We start from the raw sequence: 27,233 nt of genomic DNA, 5'->3' as shown, positions 1-27,233 counted from the left end.
TAAGATTTATTTATTTATTTGAAAGTCAGAATTACACAGAGAGAGAGGCAGAGAGAGAGAGAGAGAGGGAGGGAGAGAGAAAGGTCTTCTATCCAATGGTTCACCCCCAACTGGCCTCAATGGCTGGAGCTATGCCGATCCAAAGCCAGGAACCAGGAGCTTCTTCCAGGTCTCCCACGTGGGTGCAGGGGCCCAAATATTTGAGCCATCTTCTACTGCTTTCCCAGGCCATGGCAGAGAGCTAGATTGGAAGAGGGGCAGCTGGGACTAGAACCAGTGCCCATATGGGATGCTGGCACTTCAGGCCAGGGCATTAACCCGCTGTACCACAGCGCTGGCCCCAAGAGGATGAATTTTCTATCTCTCAAAATAAATAAAAACACATCAAAATGGCTAAAGGATCAAAACAGGCATCTCTCATGCATACACTCATGCATAGAAGGATCTTCCGGAAGTTCCCAGGAAATGGAGGTATTTCAAAACTTCTTCACTTTGGTAGGTTGTATGGAGAGTAGATGGTGCTGTCCTAGGGTGAGGCAGCCATATCAGAGTCTGGTCTTCTAATGGTTAGTACTGCTACGAGTGGCCATTCCTCTAAAAGTGAAACAATTTAAATTGGGAAGACAGAACCACTGAAGCTGTCCCATCTAATCACTAAGAAAAAAGTAAATGGTACTTGCGCTTGGTTGCCAAGAACAGCTCCTGATGGCCCAACTGCAAGTAAACGCTATATCCTGGACTGTGTAGACTCTCAGTAAGTTCTACTGCCACTCCCAGAAGCCATCAAAAGCCCTTTCGGACACTTCTTAGTAAGTCCCTGCGAAGTGACCGAACTGAGAGCCCCGGTGATGATTAAGACTCCTTGACAGCCTCTGATGCTCCCTCACCTCAGTGGCACGCTTGGCTCTCACCAGGAAGAACCCTGCCGTTCACTTCCCTGCAACCTCTCTTGGGGTCAGGAATACCCATGTACTGAGATAAAGTAAAGTGTTCCAGATAATTTTCTCTTCTGGACACAGTGTTCCCAAGTCATCCAATCTTGGTAATGTATGGACAAAGACATGACAGTCACAAACAAACAGGAAGGGCTGAGAGTGAGAATGTTAACTACAAATGATCAGCCATGTTCTGAGAGGTACAGTATTAACTGCTTCAATTGTTAGTGCAGTTAATGTCAGCACTCAGCCTGTGCTAGGAACTTCCTACAGCGTATTTAATTCTTATAATCCCAACTAGGCTTTTTTTTTTTTTTTTTTTTTTTTTTTTTTTTTTTTTGACAGGCAGAGTGGACAGTGAGAGAGAGACAGAGAGAAAGGTCTTCCTTTTGCCGTTGGTTCACTCTCCAATGGCCGCTGCAGCCGGCGCGCCGTGCTGATCCAAAGGCAGGAGCCAGGTACTTCTCCTGGTCTCCCATGCGGGTACAGGGCCCAAGGACTTGGGCCTTCCTCCACTGCACTCCTGGGTCACAGCAGAGAGCTGGCCTGGAAGAGGGGCAACCGGGACAGAACCGGCGCCCCGGCCGGGACTAGAACCTGGTGTGCCGGCGCCGCTAGGGGAGGATTAGCCTATTGAGCCGCGGCGCCGGCTGCCATTATTGTAAGTAGAAAAGGAAATGGTGATCTAACAGAAGAGAAGGTCTTCAACTTCTTTCAAGATCTCAAGAGGGGCTGGCAGTGCCAGCATTCCCTATATGGCTGAGTCCTGGCTGCTCCATTTCCAATCCAGCTCCCTGCTAATGCATCTGGGAAAGCAGCAGAGGATGGTCCAAGTCCTTAGGCCCCTGCACCCACGTGGGAGACCCAGAAAAAGCTCCTGGCTCCTGGCTTCAGATCAGCTCAGCTCCAGCCATTGCAGCCATCTGGGGAGTGAACCAACAGATAGAAGAGTCTCCCTCTCTATACTTCTGCCTCTCTGTAACTCTGCCTTTAAAAAAAATAAATAAATCTTAAATATATATATATATATATATATGTATATATATATATCTCAAGAGATCTCAAAGGTAACAAAAATTCTTGATGCATTTTCTACAGTTCAAAGCCTACCTGGTCTTTAGTCTTATCTCAATTACAAGAGACTGAAATAAAATAAAATAAGACTATAATAGGTTAATATACACTATAGGATATCTCTTCTGATAACAACAACAACAACAACAAAAACCAAGGCCCAGAAAGTGAAAATAAAAATTAGCAAATCAGAGGCCAACGTTGTGGCACAGCAGGTGAAGCAGTTCAAGTCCTGGCTGCTCAGCTTCAAGTTCAACTCCCTGCTAATATTGCCTAGGAAAGTGGTGGAAGAAGGCCCAAGTATGTGGGGCCCCTAACACCCACACACCACCCACATGGGAGACCTGGATGGAAGATCTTTCTCTTTCTTCCCCCTTTCCCCCCGCCAACTCTGTTACTCTGCTTTTCAAATAAGTAAGTTCTTAAAACAAAACAAAACAAACCCAGCAAATCAGAGCAAATGGTGGAAACAATTTTAAACAAAATGTCACCTGGGCCAAGATTAGGCCTGAGAAATCAGAGTCACCCGTGTGTACAAGATTATACTTCTCCATTGACTGAGTAATTTGTGTCTTCCAGGTTCAGTGTTTCTCTGCCCCAGACTCTTTAAAGAATAAAATACTCAACGTCTCAATCCTTGGCCTTCGTTTTTTCCCTTTTCCACCACTATCACCACTTCCCTCCCCAACCTTTATACCTCCCAATGGGCAGGCCAAACCCAAAATGCAGAAGCCACTCAGTTTTTGTTTGAATCAAGCATGGCACAAGGAAGTTAAGGCAATACAGACTAATGGAGTTCGTAAAGAATTGTTGAGGATGTGTGGGTGGGTATACATGTTTCATGTTTTAAAAAGTTGTATTCTTTCTGGAAATATCCTATACGTTACTGTTAACTATAGTCAGGCTGACCCTAAACTATGAAGCTTCTGAGAACACTTCATGACACTGGTCTGGGCAGGGATCTTTAAGGTAAGGCCTCAAAAGTACAGACAATAAAAGCAAAAACCATTGGGATTACATTAAAAAGCTTCAGGAAACAATCAGTAGAATGAAGAGACAACCTGCAGAACGGGAGACAATATCTGCAAACTATGTATCTGACAAGGGGTTAATACCCAGAACACACAAGGAACTCAAACAACTCAACAGCAAGAAAACAAATAATTCAATTTAAAAATGGGCAAAGGACCCTGAATTTTTCTTTTAATCACAGTACAACTAAACAAAATACATCTGTTAACCAAATATGGTCCATACGCTGCCAGTTTGTGCCCTGAAATAGAATATAATTCTGCTGACTGGATTTTTGCCTTAATTTCAATTACAATCTGTTCCTATGTCACTAAAACACAGAAAAACTGTACATACCTAATATATACATTTTGACAAACTCTTACTGATGTTTTGACTGTACATTATCCAGTGACACATCTATAAATTTCTTGGTTTGTTCCAACAGACAGCCAATCATACACATTGTGAAAGAATTTATATTAGAATTTATTTAGAAATTTTCATTGTTGCAATGGCTGTGGTGGGGCCAAACCAAAGCCAGTAGCCAGGAACTCCAACTGGGTCTCCCATGTTGGGGGCAGGGACCCAAGTCCTTGAGCCATCATCACTGGCTCCCAAAGTATTAGCAGGAAGCTGGAGTGGGGCAGATCCAGGTCTTCAATCCAGGCCCTCTGATATGGCATACAGGAATCCAAAGCAGCGGCTTAGCCCACTGCAATGTCACAGCACCCACTCCATACACAATTCTAATGCAACCAAACCTCGTGATCATTATCCAACTTCTCTGGGTGTTTTCTAATCCCTGTGACGCTGTACAAGAGAGCTTCCCTGCTGGACTCCTTCCCCACCTCCTCTTTACCCATTCTCCTAATTCTCCTTCTTCCAAGCTCTCCAATTCCTCCAGGGTATTTACTGGTCTCTCCTCTGGGATTCCATACCTCTTATTAAAAAGATATCACAGCGCATTACAAATATGTCTTATTTCTCTACCCTTGAGGGTAGAGGCTATGTATCTATTATTCCTAATTTATAATGCATAAGAAGAGATTAATTAGAAGGTAAAAGGGTGAACATTTCTGAAGTGACCATTATGAGCAAAATGATTTCCATAGTGTATTCATTTAGTACGTAAAGATTTACTAACATGTTCCTGAGTACTCGAGGGTATGAATGGTAAATAATAAGATGCAGTGCCCGCTCTGGGAGGAGGTTACAGTGTAATGAGACAGATCTATAAAAGGTTACCATGCGAAATAACTACAAACAGTTTAATAAAAGCTATGCAAGAAAGAACCAGTGCGATAATACTTGGGATGGAATAGCTCCGTGAAATAAAAAATTAACAAAGAAGCTACTACTTCAGATATGGTGAAAAGCAAGGTAGTCTGAGTTGACAATCGGATGGAGATCTAAAGGACAGGAAGGAACCAATCACACAGTACAGCAGAGGGTCGGGAAGAGCATTCCAGACTGACAGGACAAAACCCGCAATGGCTCTGGGGTGGAAAGGTTTTTGCTTGTTCCAAGGGAGTGCAGCTGGAGCAGAGAGCAAGTGGAGGAATGGCACAAGTGAGTCAGGCGAGGGCCAGATCTGGCAAGGCAGAGGCTGTGGGGGAGATCTGAACTTGAATTGAGTCACTGAAGATTCCACACAAGGAAGTGACATGATTTCCATTTATTTTTCAAGAGACTGCTTCCTGCTATGTGAAAAAGAAAAGGTAAGAAGGCCACAAGAATGCCAAGATCACAGTAGCTGAAACGGACTACATTTCAGGCAAAATAATCCAGTTTCTCTCACCATTTGGTTCTGAAAACATCTTCTAAGAGTCTATTGCCATTAAATTTATCATACTTTTCCATCCTATTTCTATAAGCCAACATTCGGGGTATAAATTCAATTCTGACATAGGCATTATTAATATGCCTACTTTATAAGGAATAAACTGAATTTCAAAGAGTTATTATTTGCACAAGTCACCCACGTGGCTTTTTGCTAGTTTTGAAGAAGAGACCTTCGGCATCTGAAGGAAAAAAGGATAACTACCATCCTACAGAAAGCAGCTATGTTCTATCACAGAATTACTGAAGAAGGTTTGGGAAAATTAGGATACATGCTGATGATGCCAAGGCCATTCAAAGGGTGTTAGATAGAAAAAAGCAAGTAACTATCAAGCACAGCTGTGAAATGTTCAACTTTAGCCATATTTAGCAAATGAATATTTTTATAGTCTATGAAAGAATCAACATCCTTTTACTGTTCAGCAGTGACATAATACACTGACATAATAAGGAAAACTATAGTCTGATAAGCTGTTCTTGTTCCAGTAATTTTGAGGCTCAAATCTGTTTATTAATACCACTGAACCAAGCAGAAAACATCAATCTAAAAATTTCTTAATCAACCTAAAACTTTTTAAACAAGCAAAAATAAAAGTAATTATGAATTTACACCTAGAATGGCCTAATCTTGAAATTTATCAGTTCAGAGCAAGTAAGTTAAAAACCAGGAACTACACATGGATTCCTAGGCAACACCAATCATCTTTACACCTGGATTCCATCATCCCATGATAGCATAGGAATAGTGGCAACAGATCTTAGATAGGAATTCCTATCCTTACATGACTTTCAACTCTGTGTATGTATGTGCACGCATGTATCTGTTTGCAAACAGCACAGTTTTAGTTTCAGGTAATTCCTGCCAGTGCCTCAGCTACAACTCCCTAAATGTAGGATCCCTACACAAGAGCCACTAGCCAAACTGATGATCATTTCAGTAAAAACAGTCTTGAGGCTGGCGCTATGGGTAAGGGGTAAGGCCACCACCTGCGATACCAGTATCCCGTATGGGTGACAATTCATGTCCCAGATGCTCCACTTCCCATCAGCTCCCTGCTAATGCACCTGGGAAAAGCAGCAGAGGCTGACCCAAGTGCTTGGGCCCCTGCCGCCCACGTGGGAGACTCAGATGAAGCTCCTTGCTCCTGGCTTCAGCCTGGCACAGACCTGGCCATTGTGGACATCTGGGGAGTGAACGAGTGGATGGAAGATCTCTCTCTCTCTGTAATTTTGACTTTCAAATAAGTAACCCTTAAACAAACACAGTCTCCAGAAGCCTAGGAGAGGCCCTGAAAGACACGAAAAACATTTAGCCTAGGGGTTAAGATACCCACATCCTACATCAGTGTCTGGGTGTCACTCCCGGCTTCAGCTCCTGACTTCAGCTTCCCACCAGTGCAGACCCTAGGAAGCAGTGGTGATGGCTCAAGTAATTGGGTTCCTGCCTCCCACAGGGGAGACCTGGCTTGGGCTCCTGGCTCCAGCCCCAACCCAGTCCAGCCACAGCAGGCATATGGGTAGTGAACCAGCAGATGGGAGTTGTATTTTACTTTTTGTTCCTTTAACAAAAATATCTGAGAGGAGCAACTTAGGAGGAAGGTTTAATTTGGCTGACAGTTGGAGGATCAGAGTACAAGACCAGGTGGCCCCAGTAGTCTGGCATCTGGTAGAGGCGGGCAATGGTGAAACAGGTGCACAGGAATGATGGCATGATAAGCCAGGTAGCAGAGACAAAGGAAACACACTCTTCCTCCACGCCTCTGTGTGGCGTCTCCTTATCATGCCATCTTGATTCAGTCTTGGGCTCCACCCTAGCAGCCTAATCCAATCACTTCTCAAAGGCCCCGTCCTCAGATACCATGACTGAATCAAGTCTCTACCCTAATCCATCAGCTACTAGAACTGCTTAACATTAAGACTTTGGGGTTCAAATGTCCACATGAGCTTAAGGAAGCAAATCTAGTTCAATTTGTAATAGGAGCTCTCTCTTTTTGTCTGTCTCTCAAATAATAACAAAAGAAAAAAAGAAGTAACTGGAGCCAAGTGGAATTCTGGGATCATAGGCAGTGGCTTAATCTACTGCTCCATAACACCACCCCCTGCTCCATTTTTTTTTTTTTCAAAGATTTTATTTATTTGAAAGGCAGAGTAACAGAGAGAGACAGAAAGAGAGATCTTCTATCCATTGGTTCACTTCCCAAATGGCTGCAATGGCCAGGGCTAGGCCAGGCCAAAGACAGGAGCCAGGAGCTTTATTCACATCTTCCATTTGTGTGCAGGTGCCCAAGCACTTGGCCATCCTCCATGGCCTTTCCAAGCACATTAGCAGGGAGTTGGATCAGAAGTGGAACATCCAGGACTCAAACAAGCACCCGCACGGGATACCGGCATTGCAGATGGTGACTTAACCCATTACGCCACAATCTCAGCCCCCAACTCCATCTTCTATGCAGATCCCCATTAATGCACCTGGGACAGCAGCAAAAGATGGCCCAAGTTCTTGGGCCTCTACACCCACGTAGGAGACCTGGAAAAAGCTCCTGGCTCCTGGTTCCAGCTTGGCCTAGCTATGGCCATTGCGGCCATTTGGGAAGTGAATCAGCAAATAAAAGATCTCTCTGTCTCTCCCTCTCTATCGCTGTAACTGTTTTCAAATAAATCAATCAGATCATTAAAAAAGAAACAAAGTCCATGTTCAATACCACCACTACTTCACCAAAGCAAAAGTTAGAAGAGAAATCCCTCTCCTACCCCGACAACTCTAGCTGGCACCAAGTTTCTGAAGTACGAGCACACCACATGCTGGGACCCGAGGGCTGTCTTCTGCTCTACTCTGCTCAAGGGGCCACCTCCTGACAAGTTGGTCATGATGCCTGATGTGAATAAGGCTTTGCTCCCAGGCTGAAGTATCAAAAGCAAAGAAGTAGAGGGACTTGAAGTTTTACACCAGGTAAACAGTGGGGCTTGTGTCTCTCAGTATATGATTTCACACTGATTATAGGCAAGATATTTTCTATTATTCCCTAGGCCAAAGTCAAAGACTATTCATAGGAGAAAAGCATGAATGGATAGCAGGGATTTATATGATGTTCAAAGTCATGAGCTTATTCTCATTTGCCAGCAAAGGATCCAGTACTATCAGCTTGGAACAGAATGTGTGCTAGCTAGCAGCTCTTTTTTTTCTTTTCTTTTTTTTTTTTTTTTTTTTTTTAAGATTTATTTAGGGGCCAGCGCTGTAGTATAGCAAGTAAAGCCACCGCCTGCATTGCCAGCATCCCATATGGCTGCCGGCTTGAGTCTCAACTGCTCCACTTCTGATCCAGCTCTCTGCTATGGCTTGGGAAAGCAGTAGAGGATGGCCCAAGTCCTTGGGCCCCTGCACCCGCATGGGAGACCTGGAAGAAGCTCCTGGCTTCGGATCGGCGCAGCTCCGGCCACTGCAGCAAATTGGGGGGAGAACCAGCAGATTGAAGATCTCTCTCTCTCCACCTCTCCTTCTCTCTATATATAAGTCTCTTTTTTTTTTCTTAAAGATTTATTTGAAAGAGTTAGAGAAAGAAAGAGAGAGACAGACAGAGACAGAAAAATCTTCTATTGACTGGTTCACTCCCCAGATGGCCATAATGGCCAGAGCTGGGCCAGGGTGAAGCCAGAAGCCAGAAGCTTCTTCTAGGTCTCCCATATGGGTGGCAAGGGCCTACACATTTGGGCCATCTTCCGCCGCTTTCCCAGGCCATTAGCAGGGAGCTGGATGGGAAGTAGAGCTGCCAGGACTCCAACAGGCATGCATATGGAAGCCAACATCCCAGGCAGTGGCTTTAGCGACTGCCACAATGCTGGCCCCTAAAGCATTTCACCACTCTTGGTTTGCATCTGTTCTATGTGAGAGCACCACACATGTGCTGAATTACGTTTGCTAGAAGAGAGAACACAAGCTCACCAGGCATCTCAAGGAGACTTACAGAGAACAAACTCAGATTTGCCTATGCAGCTCTCTAATAATGCCTGATAATCTCTTCTCCCACTGAAAAGAGCAGATTTCAGCTAACTAGTAATCATACACACAGAAATAGCAGTACTGGAATACTAGTTAGGTAGTTGTTACAGTCAGGTGCAGGGGAGCAAAATAAGATATGGCCAGAGCCAGTTGGAAAACAAACACAAAAGGACATCAAAAGTTCATGGAAAATAGAAAAGATATTTATTTTGGTGCACAAATTTTTGAAACTCATGCTCAGTTTTTTTCATAATACATATTTCCCATGATCTTTTGAAGAAAAAGAGTTATTTGATAAAAATACTGATAGATGCAATCTAAGCCCTCACAGAACACACAATCCAGTAGAATGACAATGAACAAATTACAACCAGAATGCTTTGAGAGCATGTATCTAAGGGACCTGATCTAGTTGTTTTTTTCCCCCTTTTTGGTGGAGTGAGGAAATAATACCCTAAAGGCTAGAGGAAAGCTACAAAAGCAAAAATGTGCCCGTCTCTAGCATTGGCCAGAGGAAACTAAAGAATCTAGCCTATCGTCTTCTAAAGTATATGCTGTGAAGATACATCAAATCCCAGAAACCTGCTTATAATCCACATTTCATGGAATAAATGTTCCCACCTGAAAGGATGTACTAATTATGTAAGACCAATTCACTCTGCAGTTCTATTTCATATTATGCAAAAGAATGAACATGCACTCTTCTGTGTAAACCAAGATTTCAAGAAACTGGTTAGTAAATCTACTGGAGTCTAATCAATTTTAGGTGACAGAATGGTGCTGAAACTGACTTCCTGGAAGAATTTGGGTGATGACTGACCTGGGACTGCATTTCATCAGTGAGCAGCCAGCCAATCCATCTTTATTATATATCTGTTTCTGTTCTCTATACTTTCAAAAACTATAACGTCAGGAAGTACTAGGAAGTGAGTTAAAAATCTGCTAAGACAGGGTAGGTGCTTGGCGTAGCAACTGGGATGCTGCTCAGAATGTTCAGGTCCCAGCTTTGGTCCCCGATTCCAACTGCCTGCAAACGCATGCTCCAGCAGGCAACGGGTGATGGCTCAAGTACTTGGGTGCCTGCCACCCACGTGGAAGACATAAGTTGAGTTCTTGGTTCTTGGCCCAGCCCTGGCTGTTAAGGTTAAGGGCATTTGGGGAGTGAATTGGTAGATGGGAAATCCATATCTGTCTCTCTGCCTTTCAAATACTTTTTTTTAAAAAAGATTCATTTATTTGAAAGTCAGCGTTACACAGAGAGAGGAGAGGCAGAGAGAGAGAGAGGTCCTCCACCCGCTAGTTCACTCCCCAATTGGTCACTGTGCCGATCTGAAGCCAGGAGCCGGGAGCTTCTTCCAGGTCTCCCACATGGGTGCAGGGGCCCAAGGACTTGGGCCATCTTTCACTGCTTTCGCAGGCCATAGCAGAGAGCTGGATCAGAAGTGGAGCCCCCGGGTCTCAAACTAGTGCCCATATAAGATGCTGGCACTTCAGGCCATGGCGTTAACCTGCCGCACCACAGCGCTGGCCCCTCAAATACATTTTTTAAAATAAAAATCTGCTAAGAGAAGCTGAACATAGTGGGAACTCAATTAATTATTAAGCAAGTGAATGAATAAATGAATAAAAGGACCATCATTCACTCTAATTTAAGCTGCTGAGTTGCAAAGGGGGCAGTGATAAGAGTCACAGAAATAGCAAAATTCTTCAAAGAAACATGAGTGTGAGCGTGTGTATAAAAGTACACATACAGGGGCTGGCGCTGTGGCATAGCAGGTTAAGCTGCCACCTGCAGTGCCAGCATCCCATGTGGACATCGGTTCGTGTCCCGGCTGCTCTACTTCCAATCCAGCTCTCTGCTATGGCCTGAGAAAGCAGTAGAAGATGGCCCAACCCTTGGGCCCCTGCACCGGTGTGGGAGACCTGGAGGAAGCTCCTGGCTCCTGGCTTCGGATCGGCACAACTCCAGCCATTGCAGCCAATTGGGGAGTGAACCAGCGGATGGAACACCTCTCTCTCTCTCTGCCTCTCCTTCTCTTTGCATGTAACTCTGACTTTCAAGTAAATAAATAAATCTTAAAAAAAGAAAAAAAGAAAAAAGTACACATACAAGGGGCTGGTGCTGTGGCATAGCGGATAAAGCCACCGCCTACAGCGCCAGCATCCCATATAAGCGCCAGTTTGAGTCCCAGATGCTCCACTTCTGATCCAGCTCTCTGCCATGGCCTGGGAAAGCAGTGAAAAATGGCACAGGTCCTTGGGCCCCTGCACCTGTGTGGGAGACATGGAAGAGGCTCCTGGCTCCTGGCTTTGGATAAGCACAGCTCCAGCCATTGTGGCCATCTGGGGAGTGAATCTGCAAATGAAGACCTCTCTCTGTCTCTCTGCCTCTGCCTCTCTGTAACTCTGCCTTTCAAATAAATAAATAAATAAATCTTTTTTTTTTTTTTTTTTTAAAAAGGACTCATACGTACCTGCACTCAAGGCAACACCGGTTCCACGATGGCAAATGGACATTGCCATGGGAAGAGACCAACTGCAAAGAAACACACGAAGACAATTTTAGAAAGGAAAAGATGACACCACAGTAGAGTCCATCTGGGCAAAAAGAATATAAACTAAGTCTGAAATAAGCACTATTTTCAGAAAAACAAAACAGTTCATATTCCTGGGTTTCCACTTTTTAAGATTTTATTTATTTATTTATTTGAAAGGCAGACTGACAGAAAGAGAGCAAGATCTTCCATCTGCTGGTTCACTCCCCAAATGCCCACAACAGCCAGGGCTGGGTCAGGCCAAAGCCAGGAGCCAGGAACTCCACTGGGGTCTCCCATGTGGGTAGCACCCAAGTACCAGGCCATTATCCACTGCATTAGCAGGAAGCTGAATTGGAAACAGAGTAGCCAGGACTCCAACCATCAGTCCCACATGGGATGCAGGTGTATCACACAGTGGCGTAACCCACTGTGCCACAACGCCCACTGCAAGGACTCCACTTTCTAATATGAAAATAAGAAAACTGATTTACATAAAGGAATGTGCAATATGTTTTACCAGACTGCGTCAGACAAGCTGAGAAGAGGTAACAATTCTACAAACTCGTACAAGGAGAAGCAATGTTAGTCAAAGATGCCTATTAAAGTTGGTAAGTTGGAAAGTAATCACTGGAACACAGCCTCTGGGTCCCTGTGTTTCTCTAGTCATAACACCACAGTAGAAGACAACCTAAGTGAATTTTGTTTATCCACGGTTTCACATAATATGTAGTCACCCTTGATTTCTCCCTTATTGTACACCCCCAACTATCCGAACTGAACATCAATCCCACTTATTCCCAAATAAATTACCTATTCCATATTTTTACATCCAATTTTAGATGTAGTATATATTTCTTAATCCAGAGCAGTTCTGAACTACTTTGTCATCAAACCCCTTTATAAACCAGGAATCATCAATTTGCCAAAGTATCTCCATAGAAGGACAAGCAACACTGTTAGTTCTCCTGCTGAAGAGAGGACTTGTTGGTAAAATGGAAAGAACAGGAGTCTTTGGAGAAAGTTAACTTTCATCCTGAAATGTCAGTTTAAACATGGAATACTGAGCATAATCCGATAATACACTCAACACTCTTAAGGAGGAGAGATTGAAAAAGATCTCAAAAAGAAAAAGATACCACTCCGATTAACTCAGATTTAACAGGATAAATTCAAAAGGTGGGAGAAGAGCCATGCAACCAAAGACAAACAGAAAACAATGGCATAACTTGGTGAGAAGAATCAGGAAACCAATACCCAGCTGAGGCTTGCAAAAATATCCTGAACAAAAAGGGGCTTTTAAGATTGTATTCAGAAAAAGCAAGCCTCCTAACCCAGAGAAACAGTTTATGTTAATTGATGACAAAGTGCAGAACATATTGCTCAACTGTTTTGTTTGTCAAGGAGAATGATTATCAGACTGAGAAAAAACAAATATTGATTTGAAACAAACGAAACACTAAAAAGTAAGGAAACTTTAAGACATCACTTAGCATTCCAAATGCGTGTAGAGCTATTGGCACAGATGAACTAAATCCCATGAATGAAAGAGCTGGCTGAATTCAAATGCTACCACAAATTTTAAAAATGGTTTATATCATATTTGGTTTGCTTAGTAATGAGCAGGTACTAAGAGTGATAGAAGGAAGGGGAGAGGGGGGAAGGGAGGGAGGGAGGAAACAGGAGTGAAGAGAGAGAGAGAGAGGTCTTCCATCCACTGGTTCACTCCCCAAATGATCCCAACAGCTGGGGCTGGGCCAGGCAAAGACAACAGCCAGGAACTCAATCCGGGTCTCTCATGTGGTAGCAGGGACCTAAGTACTTGGGCCACCATCCACTGCCTCCCAGGCATGTTAGCAGGAAGTTAGATCAGAAACAGAGTCACCAGACTCAAACCGGAACTCCAATATGGGATGTGGGCATCTCAAGCAGAGCTTAACCCCAACGTGCCAAAACACCTGCCCCTAGATCTCTGTATTGATTCAGCTCCCAGTCTTTGTTTTCCAGGTAAGGGTCCAAATATCTTAGAACAGAGCCAAGTCATCCTCCCCACTCCCTGTGCAAACAACAGGTAAGAATCTAAAAATCAAGACTGCGTTAACAGCCGGTGCTATGGCTCAACAGGCTAATCCTCCGCCTAGCGGCGCTGGCACACAGGGTTCTAGTCCCAGTTGGGGCGCCGGATTCTGTCCCAGTTGCCCCCCTTCCAGGCCAGCTCTCTGCTATGGCCCAGGAGTGCAGTAGAGGATGGCCCAAGTGCTTGGGCCCTGCACCCGCATGGGAGACCAGGAGAAGCACCTGGCTCCTGCCTTCGGATCAGCACAGCGCGGCGGCCATTGGAGAGTGAACCAATGGCAAAGGAAGACCTTTCTCTCTGTCTCTCTCTCTCTCACTGTCCACTCTGCCTGTAAAAAAAAAAAAAAAAAAAAGGCCGGCGCCGCGGCTCAATAGGCTAATCCTCCGCCTTGTGGCGCCGGCACACCGGGTTCTAGTCCCGGTCGGGGCACCGATCCTGTCCCGGTTGCCCCTCTTCCAGGCCAGCTCTCTGCTGTGGCCAGGGAGTGCAGTGGAGGATGGCCCAAGTGCTTGGGCCCTGCACCCCATGGGAGACCAGGATAAGCACCTGGCTCCTGCCATCGGATCAGCGCGGTGCGCCAGCAGCAGCGCGCCTACCGCGGCGGCCGTTGGAGGGTGAACCAACGGCAAAAGGAAGACGTTTCTCTCTGTCTCTCTCTCACTGTCCACTCTGCCTGTCAAAAAAAAAAAAAAAAAAAAAAGACTGCGTTAACTAACTTAAAGAAAGGTGATCACTAGGGGGTCAGTAGGATTTTCCTTTAAGAAAAACAGTTTTTACAGGTAAGGCTGAGATCCTTTGACAAAGATTCTCTTAATTATCTCTACATTGCCAACTCCTAAAAGAGTACCAAGCACACTATGAGCAAAGAATTCTATTCATCTGAACTTATATTAATTTTAGTTCCTTTCTTTCCTTTAAGTTAACTTTTTATTTATTCATTTGAAAATCAGAGTTACAGAGAGGGAGATACAAATAAGAGAAATTTTCCATCCACGGATTCACTCCCTAGATGACCAAAATGGCCAGCACTGGGGCCAGGCCGAAGCCAAAAGAGTTAGGAGCTTCTTCTGAGTCTTCCAGGCTGGTGCAGGGGCCAAGCACTTGGGCCATCTTTCACTGCTTTCCAGGCCATTAGCCGGGAGGTAGATCGAAAAGGAGCAACTGGGGGACGGCCTGCAGCACCAGCATCCTGTACAGGTGCTGGTTCAAGGCCCAGCTGCTCCACCTTCAATCCAGCTCCCTGCTAATGTGCCTGAGAAAGCAGTGGAGGATGGTCCAGGTCCTTGGGCCCCTACATCCACATGGGAGACCCGGAAGGAGCTACTGGCTCCTGCCTTCAAATTGGCTCATTTCCTGCCATTTGCAAGCCATTTGGGGAGTGAAACAGAGGATGGAAGACCTCACTCTGTCTCTACCTCTCGCTTTATCTGTCTTTCAAGCAAGTAAAATAAATCTTGCAAAATAACAACAACAACAAAAGACAAAAAAACCAAGAGGAGCAACCAGGACTTGAACCGGCACGCATATGGGATGCTGGCCTCGCAGGTGGAGGCTTTACCCGCTATGCCACAATGCCAGCCCCTCCTTTTTTTTACTTCAACAGACTATTAATCAAAGGAATGCCAGAGGCATAGGATATATGAATTTCAGCAAGAGATCTAACAGCAAATAATACTGTCAAGAAAGTAAAAGCATTTCTCCAAAGAAGATATACAAATGGCCAATAAATAAATGAAAAGATGTTCAACATCACTAATCATTTATTTCCATGCCTCTTGCAAAAAACTCTAAAAGTTAATAATAGAAAATGCGGTTGCAGATATCTCAAACATCTTCCCTGACATATCACTGGAAATCACCCTATGTCCCCTGCTGTTTCTTTTTTCCACAAGTGTGTCTGGGGTTTCAAAAATAGAAGAGAAAACAAGGTAGCAAAAAGATTCAGTTTTTCCATCTACTAGTATTCTTTAGAAGACTTGTGAAGGGCTGGCACTGTGGCGTAATAGGCAAAGCCTCCGCCTGTGGCACCGGCATCCCATTTGGGTCCAGCTGCTCCACTTTTGATCCAATTCCCTGTTAATGCACCTGGGAAAACAGTGGAGGCTGGCTCGAAGTGCCTGGGCCCTGCACCCGTGTGGGAGACACAGAAGAGGCTCCTGGCTCCTGGATTCAGACTGGCCCAGCTCCAGCCGTTGCAGCCATTTGCGGAGTGAACCAGTGGATGGAAGATCTGTCTCTGTCCCTTCCTCTCTCTCATTCTCTCCCTCTCTCTCTCTGTAACTCTGCTTTTCAAATAAATAAATAAATCTTTTTTTTTTTTTTTTAAGAGACCTGTGAAAAAAGGTCAGGACTTAAATACAGATTCAGAATAATTTGGGAACCCTTCATCATTACAACCCTCCCCCAAATCTTTACTCTCTGGGAAAAAAGAAAATGTTCATCATGAAGAAGCAACAACTGAGATCACCTATCAGCTTTCTTCTGTTTTAGCAGAATATTCACTTTTTGCAATCAGAATTATCCCAGGAATCTGGGTTGGAAAAAAACTGAAGGGCTGTGGTATTTGTGGAGGTGGTTAAAAAATGGCCAGCCTCCCTGGAAGGAATCCAAGAAAACAGGGTAGGAGAGCTCAAGACACTTTGCTGGGTTAGCTTAAAAAAAAAAAAAAAAAACACTATGGAGATTTTTTTCCTTAGAAGACACAAGCAAAATCAGTTATTCACACCACTTCTGAGGACAACAGATAAACAGAGAGGTACACATTTATGTATATTCTTACATACACACGGATGTTGGGGGAGTGTTTGAGGCCATACAGATATAGATAGTGATTTTTTTCACAGGAATAAATATTTCTCAGATACTTATTTCACAAGATCCTTCCTGAAGAATGCCACTGGCCAAATATCAAATAATTTGAATATCAAAATAATGACAGTTATAGGGGCCTGTGCTGTGGCGCAGTGGGTAAAGCCGCTGTCTGCAGTGCTGGCACCCCATATGGGCACCGGTTCAAGTCCCAGCTGTTCCACTTTTGATCCAGCTCTCTGCTAGGCCTGGGAAAGCAGTAGAAGATGGCCCAAATGCTTGGGCCCCTGAGCTCCCGTGGGAGACCTGGAAGAAGCTCCTGGCTCCTAAATAACCCAGATGGGCCCAACAAAATGACACTGATCTTCAAAAGTGGAAGAAGCTGACAGAAAAGGAGATCCCGAAAAGACATGTAATGACAGGAACCGGGTCAACAGGAAGTGACCAGAAATCTCAACCCGCCATTGCTGGTTCTGCAAGTGGAAGGAGGCGGCGCTGAGCCGAGGAATTCAGGCAGACTGCAGAAGCTGGAAAATGACAGGAAATGGATTCTTCCCAGAGCTTCCAGACGGAAATGCAGCTCTGCCGATACCTTAATTTTAGCTCAGGGAGGCTTGTATCAAACTTCTGACCTACAGAACTTTTAGATAACAAATTTATGCTGCGTTAAGCCACCAAGTTTGCAGTATAGGTTTCCTGGTATTCTCACGGCATTGGTTCCAAGAACACCATGGATACCAAAATCCACAGGTGCTCAAATCCCTGATATAAAACGGCATAGTGTTTATACACAACTACACACACCCTCCCACATACTTCACATCATCAAGAATACCTAATACAGGAGGAGATGCTACGGCACAGTGGGTTAAGGCCAGCCTGTGATGCCCACATCCCATATCAGGGTGTGGGGTCAAGTCTCCAGCTTCCTGCTAATGCATTCTGGGATGCAGCACAAAATAGCTCAAGTGCTTGGGCCCCTGCCACCCACAGGAGAGATCCAGATTGAGTTCTGGGCTCCTGACTTGGACCTGGCCCAGCTCTGGCTGTTGTGTCTTTGGGAAGTGAACTAGGGGATGAAAGATATTTCTCTCTCTCTGTCACTCTGCCTTTCAAATAAATAAGTATTTTCTTTTTAAAAAAACCAGAATATCTAATACAATGCAAATACTATGTAAATATGTGTTACATTGTATTGTTTTGGGAATAAAGATAAACAGGTCCAGGGGCCGGTGTTGTGGCACAGCAGGTTAGTTGCTGCTTGCAGTGCCAGCATCCCATATTAGAGGCTGATTTGAGTCCCAACTACTCTGCTTCTAATCTAGTTTACAGCTAAGTGCACCTCGGTAGGCAGCAGAAAATGGCCCAAGTACTTGGGCTCCTGCCACCCACGTGGGAGACCAGGATGGAGTTCTTAGCTCCTGGCTTTGGCTTGGCCCAGCCCTGCTGTTGTGGCCATTTGGGGGTGATGGGGACAGATGGAAAATCTCATTCTCTCTGTCATGGTGCCTTTCAAATAAATAAATCTGAAGCAAGGAAGGAATGAAAGGAGGGAAGGAGAGAGGGATAAAGAAAGAGAGCAAGAAAAAGAAAGAGTGTACACATTCAGTAGAGACACAATTTTTTTTCCCCCAAATATTTTTACTCCTCAGTTCTGTTCATAGATCCATGGATACAGAACCTATGAAGGTGGTTGCTGGTTGTAACTTGTTGCAGGCAGCAAACAGAAAATAACAGACTGTGGTGCCTAGAAGTGCTGTTGTAATAAGTACCCCAAAATGTGGGAATGAATTTAAAATTGGGCAGTTCAAGATGCTGGGAGAATATTTAGGACCACAATTTAAAAAAAAAAAAAAGGGGGGGGGGGGGCTAAATTGCCCTAAAAAGACTACTGATAGAAAAATGGATGTTGGGGCTGGCACTGTGGCACAACGGGTTAAAGCCCTGGCCTGAAGCGCCGGCATCCCATATGGGCACCGGTTCTAGTCCTGGCTGCTCCTCTCCTATCCAGCTCTGCTGTGGCGTGGGAAAGTAGTGGAAGACGGTCCAAGTCCTTGGGTCCCTGCACCCATGTGGGAGACCCGGAAGAAGCTCCTGGCTCCTGGCTTCGGATCAGCACAGCTCTGGCTGTTATAGCCATCTGGGGAGTGAACCAGCAGATGGAAGACCTCTCTCTCTGTCTCTACCTCTCTCTGTAACTTTTTCAAATAAATAAAAATAAATCTTTTTTAAAAAATGGATGTTACATTGTGTTGTTAAAGATGTGGAAAAACTGGAACCCTCATGCTCTGCTGGTGGAAACGTAAAAGGATGCAGCCAAAACAGAATACAGTCTGGCAAATGTTCTCAAAATGCCAAACAGAATTATCACTCGATGCAGCAATTCTACCCTTACATATGTAATCAAAAGAAATGAAACATTAATTATGAATGGTCATAGAAACATTATTCATTGTAGCTAAAAAGCACAAACAACTCAAATGTGCACCAATAACTGAATGGGTAAATAAAATGGATTATGTCCATAAATTGGAATATTCTTTGGCCTACATAAAGGAATGGAGCACTGATACATGCTACAACACAGATGAGCTGTGAAAATGTCATGCTAAGTAAAACAAGGCAGTGACAAAGGAGCACATATGTGTGGTTATCTAGAAGGAAGATGAGGGATTGCTGGTGACAGCTAAAAGGTATGGGTTCCTTTGGGTGGTGATGAAAATACTCTAAAGTTGATTGTGGTAATGGTTATACAACTCTGCAAGTATCAAAAGTCACTGAATTTTACACTTTTAAATATGTGAATTATACGACATACCACAAAAAAAAAGCTGTTCAAAAAAATAAATGTGGATGCTAACAATTCAGCTAGTGAAGACTCAGAATGAAATGAGTAGTATGGTAGAGAAAGCACATATTGTCTTGGAAAATACCTACATTGTCAAGAACAAAGTGTGGGTAGAAATATGGATGTTGGGGGGGGCAGCATTGTAACATGGTGGGTTAAGCTACCGCCCACAACCTGGCACCCCATAAAAGCACAGGTTCAAGTCCCAGCTGCTCCACTTCCAATCCAGTTCCCTGCTAACATGCCTGGGAAAACAGCAGAAGATGGCCCATGTGCTTGGGACCCTGCCACCCATGTGGGAGACCCAGATGGAGTTCTGGGCTCCTGGCTTCAGCCTAGCCCAGTCCCAGCTGTTGCAGCCACTTGGGGAGTGAACCAGTGGATGAAAGATCTTTCTCTCTGACTCTCCCTCTCTCTGTAACTCTTTCAAAATAAAAGTAAGTAAATAAATACACCTTTTTTTAAGAAGTCACTTCATCTTAAAAAATATAGAGAGAGATGTTAAAAATACTACTGGTGAGAGTTCGAAATGAAGAACATGTTATTAAAAACTGGAAAAGGAATCCTTGTCACACTTGAACAGGGCAGAGAGCTTAGCAGAATTACGTCCTGCAGTGAAGTGGGAAGCAGAACTCCCTGAGGCTGCAGCTGGACTGTTTCCTGCTGCATAAAGTAAAACGTGAAAGGAAAAACACAGACTGATGGGAGAACTGGCAAACAAAAAGGAACCAGAGGGCAGGCATTTGGCCTGGCAGTTAAGATGCCTGTGGCCCACATCAGAGTCTTGATCTGGGCTTGAATCCCAGCTCTGGCTCCTGATTCCAGCTTCCTGTTAATGCAGATCCTCGGAGATAGAAGATGACGGCTCAAGTAGTTGGGTCCCTACCACCTACATGGGAGATTTGGACTGAGTTCTTGGTTCCTGGCTTCAGTTCAGCCCAGCCCCAGTTGTTGGGAGTATTTGAGGAAGGAACTGAGAGTACATTCTGTGTCTCTCTCTGCTTTTCAAAAAAAAAAAAAGGGGGTAGGCGGACAGGTGTTGTAGCACAGCACCTGAGCTGCTGCTTGGGACTCCTGCATCTGTACTAGAGTGCCTGGACCCAAGTCCTCCCTCACTTCCAATCCAGCTCCCTGCTGATGTGCACCCTGGGACGCAGCAGGTGCACCCATGAGGGAGACCTGGATGGAGTTCTAGACTTCTGGCTTTGTCCTGGTCCAGCCCCAGCGGTTGCAGGCATTTGGAGACTGAACCAGCAGATGGACAATCTCTCTCTGTATGGCTCTGTTTCTCTCCCTCTGTCACTCTGCCTTCCAGATAAAAATAATAAATAAATAAATAAATAATTAAATTTAAAAAAAGGATTCAGGGAATTCTCAGCCTTCACAGATAGAATTAAAAAAAAAAAAAAAGCATTCACTGTTGAGAGTCAAGAACGTGGCCACATACTTTTTTGTTAATACCTCACAAAGACCACGAGGCCAGATATTCAGTCACATAAAAGGCTGCACAGCATGACTGAACACATTACTAAAATATTCTCCAGATCTTCTCAGCAGATGACAAAAACACAGATGGGATTCGTCAGAAAAGACCCGCAAGGGGGTCTTGTCTAATGGAGTGAACTCCCACAACACACACAGGAAACCCACAAGGTTCTTCAGAATGTTATACCAATAGAAATACTGCCCACACCAACTAAAAGTGACTGAAGATGAAATGAAAGAGGGTTGTCATACTCTTAAAATTCCACAGACAAGAACCAGGTGACAAAACTACTCAGCTACAAACAATAAAAAGAATAAAACTACTCAACCATAAAAACATGTACCACCTTTCATGAAAAAGGGAGAACGGAAGGTGGAGCTAAAGCCCAGAGAGCAGAGCCAGAAGCCTCAAAGGATCACTCTTAGGCCCTGAAACCAAATGGAGCTTGCTTGGCCGAACCCCCAAGTTGCTTGGAACCACAGACTCCTTGTCTCCTTCCATTTTCTCACCCTTTGAATGGGAACATCTATAATCGGTATCCTATGTCTATCCCACCACTGCATCCTGGGAGCAGGTAACTTGCTTCTTGAGTTTCACAAATGAACAGGAATTGTGCCCCAGAAGGGATTATATCTAGAGCATCACCCATACTTAATTTAGATGGTAAGGTTTAGATGAAATTTTAAGATTTTTGAGTTGATGCTGAAATGGGTTGAAGGCTGTAGTGGGTTAAAGGCCAATGGGATGGGGTGAATTAATTTTGCACATGGTATATACATAACCTGTGAAGGGCCACGAGGAGGACTGTGGTAGGCAGAGTGATGTTACTGCCCCTCCTCCAAAGGCCTCAGTGTCTTAATCCCCAGAATCTGTGAATATTTTACCTTGTATATCACACAAGGAACTTTGTAGGTATGAGTAAATTAAGGACCTTGAGATAGGTGCATTGTCCTAGATTGTTTGGGTAGGTCCAAATGTAACCACAGGGTTCTCAAAAGTGGAAGAGGGAGGTAGAAAAGGTCAGAGTGATACAAAATGAGAAAGCCTCTACCACTGCCTGCTTTGAAGATGTAGGAAGACTGTAAGCTGAGGAATGTGGGTGGCCTCTAGAAACTGGAAAAGACAAAGAAAGCAAGTTTTCCCAAGAGCCTCCAGAAGAGAATGCAGCTCCTGCTAACATCTTAATTCTACCTCACACTTCCAAACTATGGAACTGGAAGACAGTAAGTGTACTATTTTAAACCACAAAGGTTCTTTGGTATAGCAGCAATTGGAAACTAATACGGGAGTAGTGGGGCATCATCTTTGTAACTTATTCTTTTTTATTTTTGGACAGCAGAGTAGACAGCGAGAGAGACAGAGAGAAAGGTCTTCCCTTTCCGCTGGTTCACCCCCCAATGGCCACTGCGGCCGGCACGCTGCGCCAATCCGAAGCCAGGAGCCAGGTGCTTCTCCTGGTCTCCCATGAGGGCGCAGGGCCCAAGGACTTGGGCCATCCTCCACTGCACTCCCGGGCCACAGCAGAGAGCTGGACTGGAAGAGGAGCAACGGGGACAGAATCCAGCGCCCCGACTGGGATTAGAACCCAGGGTCCCAGCGCCGCAGGCAGAGGATTAGCCTAGTGAGCTGCGGCACCAGCCTATTAACTTATTCTTAAATCATTCAGACATGTTAACAAGCTGGGAATCTGTGGGAAAGTTTTTATGGAAACTCTGGTTTATTTCTGCAATTCTTATGTGAATTTGAAATAGTTTCAAAAAATTTTTTTTAATTTATAGGAATTGCCTTTTGACTTACCAGAATTTTCTGAATGGTAATTTTACAGGATAGAGTATCCTTTAGAAGATAAAATGTAGTCATTTCCACATGAAAAAGACCTGATATAACCCTTAAGTTATTTCCCTCTATCCTGAGGAGTTCACCTCATACAGCAGTGATACCAAGTGAAAGTGAGGGCAATAACAAGGAGACTGAGAACCCATCTCGAGAACCCTCACTCACTACCTCTACAGTCTCCATTCCAAAGCCCTTACCTGTAGATAGTGATATGGGGCGATAAAGGACGGTTTGAACTCGTGTTCTTACTCCAGAAACGCTCCATCTCCTCTTTGGCTGTGGTTCCCAAAGGAACAGCACTAAAACAAAACAAGACAGTTTTGAAAGCATTGGTTTAATATTCTGCACAACAAGAAATTTTTTAAAAAGGTAAAGTGGGCTAGACAAATCCACAGTATTAGAAGAACATGTTCTTCCATTCACCGTATATCTAATCATTAGGAAACAATCAGACAAACCCAACTTGAGGAACACTACAAAACTCGCCTGTATTCTTCAAAAATGTCAATGTCATAAAAGATAAACACTAAAAAACAAGTCCATATTTAAAATATGAAAGAAAAACAAACCAAGTACAATATGCACATCTAGTTAGATGCTGGATGGGTGAAGAGGATTTGCATTTCTATAAATTACATTATTTGGGACAAATGGAAAATAGAAAAACCAACTACAGGGGCCGGCGCTGTGGCGTAGCAAGTAAAGCCACCAAGTGCAGTGCCAGCATTCCATATGGGTGCCAATTTGAGTCCCTGTTGCTCCACTTCCAATCCAGCTCTCTGCTATATCCTGGGAAAGCAGTAGAAGATGGCCCAAGTCCTTGGGTCCCTGCACCTGCATGGGATACCAGGAAGAAGCTCCTGGCTCTTGGCTCCTGGCTTTGGATCGGCACAGCTCCAGCCAGCACAGCTGACTGGGGAGTGAACCAGCGGATGGACGACCTGTCTCTCTCTCTGCCTCTCCTTCTTTCTCTGTAACTCTGACTTTCAAATAAATAAATAAATCTAAAAAACCCTATCTGTTAAATAAGAGTTCATCAACCTTAAATTTTCAAAATTTATTAATCAGGCTTATATAATTACATTACATATTTCCTTGTTCTTAGGATAAGTATTTAGAGGTAAAGGGTCATGATATTCACAGCTTATTCTTAAAAGACTCAATGCAAACAATAATTAAATATATTATCCCGATCTACATTAAATTATCAATGTTTGACCAGTTTTGATCTACAAAATAACATTTTCATATCTAGAGAGATAAGCAAACATAGCAAAATGTTAGCAATTGATGAATCTAGGTGAAAGCTACATAGAACTCCGCTGTACTTTTCTGGCAACTTTTCTGAACGTATAAAATATTTCTAAAATAAAAAGTTATGGAAAAAACTACAGTGACAATTGTTGAGGTCAACAGACTAGGAATTAATGTTTAACAGGAAAAAATATATTTAAAGACCACATTCTGAAACTGCTCAAAGTTTACAAGAGAAAAAAAGGATCAAGGGAAGAAAACCCAAACAGAAAATTCAATACCAAGGACAGAATAAAGAAGTCAGAGCAAATCCATAAAGTTAAAGATAGTAGAAAATCTGCAAGTGAGGAAAATCTAGAAGAAATAGCCTTCCTTCTGCTGTGAGCTGAGGAAAACAGTGACCAGGATTACTACGTCTTCAGTCAACTGTCTACATCTGCCTGCCTCCACACATATCCCCCAACTCTAACTCAACAATGACTGCTTTTCTCTGAGGGAAAAAAGTTAAATAATCATCTCCACAGACTTAGAAACTTACTTTCTGATACAGAGCTGAGGACTAAGGTGAGCTCGGAGGCAATGACGGCCAACGTGTCTGCAAGGTAAGAGAATCAAGAATTAACACACATTGAGAAATCAACCTCAGTACTTTAACATCTATTTTTAAAAAGCTTATCCAGTGGGGTCGAGGTTGTAGCATAGCAGGTTAAACCATCGCCTGCGTTGTGTGCTGGTTCGAGACCCGGCTGCTCTGCTTCTGATCCAGCTTTCTATTAATGCGTCTGGGAAGGCAGTGGAGGATGGCCCAAGTGCTTGGGCCTCTGCACCCGCATGGGAGACCAGGAGAAGCACCTGGCTCCTGGCTTCGGATCAGCGAGATGCGCCGGCCGCAGCGGCCATTAGAGGGTGAACCAACGGCAAAAGGAAGACCTTTCTCTCTGTCTCTCTCTCTCACTATCCACTCTGCCTGTCAAAAAAATAAAAATAAAAATAAAAGCCTCTCATACACCAGTGCAGAAAGTATGAGAAGGCAAAGATTTTTTTCTCCCAACCCATGGAAAAGCACTTAAAGAGGATATACAAGTTTACCACTAAAAAGCTGCTAATTTTGAAATGTATACATCAGTGTTATAATTGCTTTAATATTTGTTTTTATTTATTTGAAAGGCACATTTATACATACAGAGAGAGACAGAGAGATTTTCCATCTGCTGGTTCATTCCCCAAATGGCCATGATGGCCAGGGCTGGGCCAGACCGAAGCCAAGAGTTTTTTCCAGGTCTCCCACGTGTGTACAGGGACCCAAGCACTCGAGCCATCTTCCACTGCTTTTCCAGGCACATTAGCAGGGAGATGGATCATAAGTGCAGCAGCCTGGTCTCAAATCAACACCCATGTTGGATGCCAGCGAAGCAGGCAGTTTCCATTACACTATGACACTGGCCCCTTTAATTGCTTTCCAAATCAAAAACTAAGGTGTCACCAAGCATTTTACCTAAGGAACAAGTGTACACAGTATTATGAAAACCACACAACCACACAACCACTATACTCTTTGGTCACATCACTGTATCAAACCTTTCTGAAAGCACTGATGAAGGCAATGACAGTGAAATTCTGGGATTAAAAATTAAAAACATATTGATTCTATGAAAGCTTATTAGGTCTCCACTGTGTGAAAGCTATGTGATCCAATCATCTTCTAAAAGAGCTCATGATGCCCTCACAGCGTTGATACTAGATGCAGAAACACTTCAAGAGCCGTATGTTTTACACTAGCACACTAGAAGGGCCCGCTACTGGAAGGGAAAAATCCAACCAACAATTCCTTCTTCAGCCCTTCCCTCTTCGCAGCTTTGGAGGCAAGAGGTGAATACAGACATTGTGCACCCAGGGCTCCCCCAGAAAGAAAGAAGTGGGAACAAATCTCTCACAAATCAATTGAACTGTGACTCTCCAGTTGCAGGGCACGCATTCCTCACAGCAGGCTGGGCCCAGCCCGTCGGCTGTCCAGCAAGAGTTTGCAGATGTGGGTTGGAATCTACGGCGTGCTCTCTGTCTAGAGCTATTGTTTCTCAGACAAATACCAATGTAAACGTTCAACAAGGCCCTTACAGAAATTACTTGCACCAACTCCATAACCTTATGTGAAATATGTCAAAAGTAGATAATTAGCCTGGCTTTTCGTGTGAAATCAGGATCTCTGAAAAAATTTCTTTTCAAACTCATTTATCTTTACATTTAGGTGTATTTCTTGGTATGTGTACTGGATTTCCATAAAATGCTTTTAAAAAAAAGAAAATAAAAAGTTATTTTTCAACCTAAGAATGAAGTTGATTATAACTAGAAAGTGACAGTATTTTATTTTTAATTAATAAGTCAGAACTTATAATAATATCTAGTTAGTACTGTCCTCTTCCAAATATATATGTTTCTCCAAAAATATAATCACCATTCTATCATTTTAAAAACTCTTCTTTGGGGCCAGTGTCGTGGCACAGCAGGTGAAGCCACCACCTGTAATGCCAACATCCCATAAGAGCATGAGTTTGTATCCTAGCTGCTTTGCTTTCTGATCCAGCTCCCTGCTAATATACCTGGGAAAGCAGCAGCAGATGGCCCAAGCTTGGGCTCCTATACCCATGTGGGAGACCCAGATGGAGTTCTAGGTTCCTGGCTTCAGCCCAGCCCAGCCCAGCCCCAGCTGTTGCAGTCATTTGGGAAGTGAACCAGCAGATGGAACACTTCTTTGTCTCTCCTTGTCTTTCTGTAACTATGCCTGTCAAATAAATACATAAATCTTTAAGGGGGGGGGGGCAGCTCTGTGGTGTAGCCCACGACCTGCAGTGCTGGCATCCCATGTGGCTACCGGTTTGCGTCCCAGCTGCTCCACTTCTGATCCAGCTCTCTGCTATGGCCTGGGAAAGCAGTAGAAGATGGCCCGACTCCTTGGACCCCTGCACCTGCGTGGGAGACCTGGAAGAAGCTCCCGGCTTCAGATCAGTCATTGCAGTCATCTGGAGAGTGCACCAAGGATAGAAGACCCCTCCTCCCCCTTCTCTCTCTGCCTCCCTGTAACTCTGTCTTTCAAATTAATAAAATAAATCTAAAAAAACCCCTTTTCTCCAGATAGGAGCACCAACAGTATTACAATAAGAACACTGGAAACTAAAAAAGCCAGGTTAGAGTCTTAGGCCTGCAAGAAGTGTACAATTTGAGGGAGTCACCAAGCTTCAGGCTTTTCACTTATAAATGAGATTGATAATACCTGCCTAATTGCTTGGTGGGAGAAACGTACAGGAAAGCATTCTCTAAACTACAGTATATCACTTGTACAGATAAAATAAAATACTATTATTTCATTTTTCTCCCTGAGGTCATTAGAATTCTTATCAGATTTTTTTCAAAAAAGAAAGCCTTAGTGGTGACAAAAATATTCACCTGCTGAAAATGGATCTGACTTCTGGGGAAAAATAAAAGTTATTCAAAGCCAAGTCTATGTGAAATTGGATACTATTTTTAGTCCAAAAC

At 43.9% G+C, this 27,233-nt stretch overlaps 1 protein-coding gene across 1 annotated transcript in view; it reads right to left on the bottom strand.

The window, feature by feature from the left end:
• SDHC (succinate dehydrogenase complex subunit C) overlaps positions 1-27,233 on the bottom strand; it is a 37,528-nt gene that overhangs the window by 5,698 nt on the left and 4,597 nt on the right. The window contains exons 2-4 of the mRNA XM_062192622.1: positions 24,241-24,297; positions 22,646-22,747; positions 11,334-11,395 (exon numbers count right to left, since the gene is read on the bottom strand). Coding sequence (XP_062048606.1) covers positions 11,334-11,395; positions 22,646-22,747; positions 24,241-24,297 — 221 coding nt within the window. The remainder of the gene's footprint in view (positions 1-11,333; positions 11,396-22,645; positions 22,748-24,240; positions 24,298-27,233) is intronic.

Source organism: Lepus europaeus, chromosome 5 (genome assembly GCF_033115175.1).
Source record: "Lepus europaeus isolate LE1 chromosome 5, mLepTim1.pri, whole genome shotgun sequence".
Classification (NCBI taxonomy): Eukaryota; Metazoa; Chordata; class Mammalia; order Lagomorpha; family Leporidae; genus Lepus; species Lepus europaeus.
The sequence above is the reverse complement of the archived record's forward strand: the minus strand, read 5'-3'. Positions and strand labels throughout refer to the sequence as shown.